Below are 6,000 nucleotides of genomic sequence, written 5' to 3' on the forward strand. Positions count from 1 at the left end.
CACTGCCGAGCGAAACTCGCCGCCGGTGCTTGTTAAGGGAAACACCCTTAACAACTGGTGCTTTCATCGTGATCTCACCCTTCCACCATCTCGAACTAAAGCTACATCGTTGCCCGACGGAAACCATTCCGCGCACAGCAACTGTTTTGGTTGTTGTCCCACCTGTCTGCCGAGCACAGGCCGTCAGACAGCTCTGCTTCTGCAACGCCTGACGGGAAGGATTCCCGCGTTCTGCGTTGAAGTCAGACGATCATCATCCACCACAACCACACCTCGATCCGTCATCATGACACACAATCACCATCGCCATTTCGTTCACAAGCATACACAGTCGCTGCCCGATTTGGAGTTCCGCTATCGCAAAGCCCTGCCACACAGGTTTAACAGCTTTTAGCTGCCACCCAAACGTGTTCCAGCAGCCTGGAAGGCCGAGGGGGGAGAGCCCTCGCAGTTCGACCACCCACAACAACCACTCTACCAGCCGGACAGGTATAGCCGCTGGACGATTCCTAGAACAGCATAGACCGCACGCGGGAAAGAGATTCATGCCAAGCTGGATCATCTCCTTGCTGCGTTTGATAAGTTGGAGAACAAGTGGGATGCCACGGATCGTCGTATTGGAAGAATATATGCTCCGCCACGACCTGAGCCGGCTCTCGACGGGGAGAGCATCGAAGTGCAGGACAGCCATGGCGACCCATCGCCGCTCCCGCTCGCAGATGGACCAACTCCTCCATGACATCCTAACGAGAGGTATCGGGGGCGCTTTCACGACCAACCCTATCCGCGAACCATTGCTAATAATTGGGATCAAGGGGGTGGGACGATCGCAGAGACCACCGTCAGCGACAGGGTTTTGAGGAGTATTCGAGGCGACACTAACATCTTCATAATGGCCGCGCCGAGCAACCTACATACCGGTCACCGCAGTTCGACCGATTCCTGAGTCACGACACAACTCCGTTGCCTGCCGTTGCCCCGCCACGCTCCGACTTCACGCACCGGCCACAACAGTTCAGCAAGTTTATTGATTCGGGGAAGCAGCATGATCTGCCCAATACTCTCTATCTCATGGGTCGTTCGCCTTGCCCAGCCCAATTAGCCACCGTAAGTGATTACAACGAGAAACTGCGTATTTATAAATTTGACCAAGCCGCCCTTCTCGCCCGCGTGAATGCATTGTTTGGGGAGAATATTGATAACGATAATCTAACTGAGGATGTTCCCCACAACGTTGCTCACAATGGGGGTACTAATCTTGTTGTACCAAATGACGAGTCCCTCGAAGAGATCGTCAAGACCGACAATACGCTGCTGCAAGTGCTCGTCGGGGCATATGATGAGAAGATTGATTATCTCAGTGTTCCAACACATAAGGAATTGGAGATGAAAGAAGATATAGCGACCTTGCTGGAGAAAGAAAATAAAGACGATGCCCTTTGATCTAGTTTAGAGCCGAAAGAAAAAGATTTCAATGTGTTGACTGAGAAGCCGAGCAAGAGAGAGTGCATGTAGAATCAGAGCCTTGTTAATGACATCCAGGCTGGAATTGATATGAAAAAACAGGACAGTCAAGAGGAAATGGAACAGAAGCGAAGGTTGTCTGAGGATGAGTTTAAATTTAAAAAGGAAGAATTGGGTAAGACAAGGGATGCTCACTTCGGTTCGCAAGCACTTGCTTGTGTCTATGTGGATTTGAATGTCAGTAATGTTACAAATATGAATCTTCGATTACCGTCGCTCGACGCCGATGCAAGGTTGATTCCTCTGGGAAATGACATGCCGTGTTTGAGCATTCATGGAGGTGTAGCAAAACTTTTCATTTTAGCGTTGAATTGTCACGACAACAATGTGGGGGGGGGGTGTCCGCCATATCTTATACCCAACACGGTTCTCTATTGGTGTTTTTTGATGGAAATGATGAAGGGGGACGCACAACTATGTGGTGGGCATTTGATCCAGGAGGAGGTACCGCGCGAAAGCTTCTACTTTCAACTCTCTTCGTGGTTTTATGGTTCCACCTTGAGGACAAGGTGGATTTCAACCGTGGGGGAGTTGATACGATCCTATATATCTCCGAATTATTTAGTTATATTTTGGTTTACCGTATATTTTCCATATTTGTTTAGATATTTGTTTCTTGTTCAATAAGTTATGGTAGTAGTATTAGAGTATTATAAATAGTAGAGATTGTTATCATTTTATTCAATCAATTAATGAAATATTTTCCCCACCAAAGATACGTGTGTTTTCCAATCCTAATTTTGGATTCCCTCCGCCGATCCTAATTGGACGGCGGAGTGTTTTACCAGCCGCCGAGTTATCTGCCCGACGGGAGCGACTCCCGCGCACAGACCGACCAAAAATGAATGCTCAAACACCCTTAACAGGCTATAACTTGATCACCACCAAAAATGCATTGTTCCCTATTTAATTTTTGTATTTCAGTTCTATTTTTTTAAATAAGCTCTACAGCTTTAGGGGGTCAGAATTCAAATCACATGTTTGTAAATTTGGTGTCCAATTAGATCTAAATTCAAATGTTATTCTATACATAAAGTTCATGACTCCCCAATCCCATTACACAAACTTGCAAGCTTGTACATATAATTCGTAATAAAAGTAAATATAGATTGATAAATTTATCAAGCATGACAAAGAGAAATTCATTTGAGTAGTGTTGGTGATTTAGAGTTGGTCTGGAAGTAGGTGAGTGCAGTATCAGCATCACAGTTGCTCCGAGTGAAGCACTTGAAAAACTCTGCATAAGTGAACCCTCTATAGGCTGCAGGGCTATCTCCGGCTGGCTCAATGACGATCTCATTCGACGGAATCAGAAACGTCCCAATAGTCGTCCTCGCCTCTTCTCGATGCGTCATCACTCTATGAATCGGGCTCCAAAATCTCCCATTGCTCATCACCTTAATAAAACAATTAGTTAATAGTCATTTAAATCATGAAGTATGTTAAGATCCCGGTCAAAGGTTTGTAAAAAATCATAAAATTTCATTTTTTTCAATTATCTCATACAAAACGATGTCATCTGAGGATGATGGTCAAACAACGTTGTTTCATCAAATAAGAAAAGGAAAAAAAAAATACTTATTTTAATGAAATGACGCGCAAAAAGGAATTATAATCTAATTTTGAAACCTTGAGTTGGAGGCCAGGGACGACGAGGAACGCGGTGGGGTCGGAGGGGACGTCCATCCACTGGTGGTGGCGGAAGACTTGGAGGCCCGGGACGGAGCACTGCTGCAAGATGGTGATGAGGTTGGGATCGGTGTGTTGCGGCATCCCGAGCGTGAGGCTCGGATCAGGGCATGGAATGTGATGATTCACTGACAACAGCTGTGTTTTGGTCATCTCCCCCTCCAAGTAATCAGGTTTCAGCCCAAGCCCTTCACATATGGTTTCCAAAATCCTCACCATCAACTTCCTCGTCTCAACGGCATATGCCCCAACAACTTGTCTGCAATTTGTAATGTTAGAAACGAATCACTCATCCCCTTAAAAGGCTTGATATAAAGGGGAGACTTGTCAACTTTAATATAAAGGAGTCAGAATCACCATTGTTATCGAGAAATATATGATATGATATGTGGAATGTGAACAGTAGCTATTTGCTAATTGCTAACTGCTAATAACTATGTATACAACCTATGTTTTGTCAACACTAAGGCATTTGTATGTCAACCGTTGACATAGCTAGCAATTTAAGATAGTTAGCAACCTAACAGGACCCTATGATACGACTCAATACCTATAAGTGGGAGGGTGGTGGGGCCAGAGGTGGATGTGATCATGGAGAGGGTAGCAATGGTGAGTGAGATTGTCTCTCCAGTAATGGACTTCCTCGGAGTCGTAGTTCAAGGTGCTAGAGTAGATTCGGCATTTCTTGGTGAGGTCGGTCGAGTACAAGCTCGCCTTGTGCTCGGCCGGCCCTGCGAAGAATCCCTTCATCACGGCCATCGTGTCCTCCATCAGGCTTCCTGGGATCCCGTGGTTGATGACCTGAAAGATTCCGAAGCGTTGGCATGCATCGATGATCTGGTGAATGATGTGTTGTGGATTGGGGTGTTGAAGATCGATGAGAGGGATGTCGTTCATGACTGGGAAAGGTTGGGAGCCAGGCCTTTGGTTGGCTGGGAATATGTATTTTTCAGGTGTATTTTCCACGGGATTGAGCCAGTTTGACATTAGAGTCTCCATATTTTTTTCCTTTGAATAAATGATTGGGATATTATTAGTATGTGCAGTTGTTGAGTTATGTGAATGAGCGATTTATATAGCAATTCTCGATTTGTATCATTTGGAGCTAAGGTTTAATAAATGATTATCAAGAATAACGTTTTTTTAACCATGGGACCATAATATTGGGGATCAATGAGAATATAGATAGAGTTTATGTACGCTCTCCTCTTACTTTATAGTGTCACAACTCATATTATTTTTAAAAAATTACATTTTCTTTGAGAGAATTAGATAAAAAAAAACTGGGTGAAAGAAATTTAAAATTTTTGTTTTTAATAGAGATGAAGAAGAATTAGCTTAAAAAAAGCCAAATTAAAGTATTAAAAGAAAAAAAACGGTTAATTTTATGAAGCTTATCAAAATTTCTAGGGTAAGAAATTCTGATAGAAAATTTAAATTTTTTGATTAGGTGATACTCCCCCGTTCCACAATAATTGTCACTCTTATTGTGGGCACGAGTTTTAAGAAATGTAAAAAAAATTGGTTGGAAAAGTTAGTGGAATGTGAGACTGACTTTTTTATATTGTTTTATAATAAAATGTGAGTGAAGTGAGTGAGTGGAATGTGGGACTGAAAAAGTTAGTGGAATGTGAGACCGACTTTTTTATATTGGTTTTATAATAAAATGTGAGTGAAGTGAGTGAGTGGAATGTGGGACCTACTTACCATTTATGGTAAAAATAAAGTGTGACAATTATTGTGAGACAGACCTAAATGGAAAAGAGTGATAATTATTGTGGGACAGAGGGAGTATTACATTAGATTTTTTTAAAAAAAATTTAAAAGTCAAATCTTATACTACGTCCCAGCGTAAGTAGGACGTTTTCCTTTTTGGTATGTCCCAACCTAGGTGAGACGTTTCCTTTTTTGGCAACAATCAACTCACTCATCTCTCCTACTTTTTTCTCTTATATCTCCTACTTTTTTCCCTCTCTTACTTTTTTATTCTCTCTTTCTCTTTCTTACTTTTTTCTCTTTCTCACTTTATTCTCTCTTTTTCTTTATTACTTTATCCTCTCTGTGTCTTACTTTACTATCTCTCTTACTTTACTATTAATAATTTAATTCACTAAACACCACTACCTAAATTCCTGTGCCAAAATAAAAACGTCTCGCTTAGGCAGGGACAGAGAGAGTATTAATAAATAAAATTTTAAACTCCCATTTCTCATTGAAAATAAGAACTTTGGATACTACATAGCTTTTAATACAAAATTGATAAAGTATTAGAGAGAAAAAAAGTAATTGAAGTGTTGTTAGTTGAAAATGAAGCCCACCTCATGAGAGAAAAAAAATTTGTTCAAAATGAAAATGCACTAACTTCATTGGGCAGAGGAAGAAAATAAGAATAAAGGGTAATACTCCCTCTGTCCCGGACTACTTGCACTTATTTCCTTTTTGGGCGTCCCAAGTTATTTGCACTCTTTCCATTTTTAGTAAAAATTATCACCTACAGACGCAATTGTTGACTTTACTATACACTCATTCCTTAATCTCCGTACCGAAAAGGAAATGTGCGAGTAGTCCGGGACGGAGGGAGTATATTAGAAATTTGGGCTTCTACATGACTAATTCAATGTGTATGACTATCTTTTAGTAGCTCAATTAAAGTGATCTAATAAAGATTAAGTTTGAGCATATGTATTTATTTGTTATGAAAATAAGTGTAAATACCATATGAGATTTTCTATTTGATAAGAGACCGAATAGAAAATAAAAGGCTTATAATTTATATAAATATAAGCT

General features: G+C 41.3%; 1 protein-coding gene across 1 annotated transcript; it reads right to left on the minus strand.

Moving 5' to 3' along the window:
* Positions 1-2,524: 2,524 nt before the first annotated feature.
* On the minus strand, positions 2,525-4,276 carry LOC121773800 (hyoscyamine 6-dioxygenase-like). The gene is made up of 3 exons (XM_042170716.1): positions 3,764-4,276; positions 3,154-3,472; positions 2,525-2,921 (listed from the first exon to the last, which is right to left on the minus strand). The coding sequence occupies exons 1-3, from the start codon at positions 4,210-4,212 to the stop codon at positions 2,667-2,669; spliced, it is 1,023 nt and encodes a 340-aa protein (XP_042026650.1). The 5' UTR covers positions 4,213-4,276; the 3' UTR covers positions 2,525-2,666.
* Between the last annotated feature and the right edge of the window lie 1,724 nt (positions 4,277-6,000).

Source organism: Salvia splendens, chromosome 17 (assembly GCF_004379255.2).
Source record: "Salvia splendens isolate huo1 chromosome 17, SspV2, whole genome shotgun sequence".
NCBI lineage: Eukaryota > Viridiplantae > Streptophyta > Magnoliopsida > Lamiales > Lamiaceae > Salvia > Salvia splendens.

Excerpts from the sequence above, each read along its gene's own strand:
- LOC121773800 (XM_042170716.1), bottom strand. The coding sequence starts at position 4,212 with ATGGAGACTCTAATGTCAAACTGGCTCAATCCCGTGGAAAATACACCT. Across the intron at positions 3,473-3,763 it reads CACCACCCTCCCACTTATAG|ACAAGTTGTTGGGGCATATG; the intron begins GTATTGAGTCGT and ends TACAAATTGCAG. Across the intron at positions 2,922-3,153 it reads TCCCTGGCCTCCAACTCAAG|GTGATGAGCAATGGGAGATT; the intron begins GTTTCAAAATTA and ends TGTTTTATTAAG.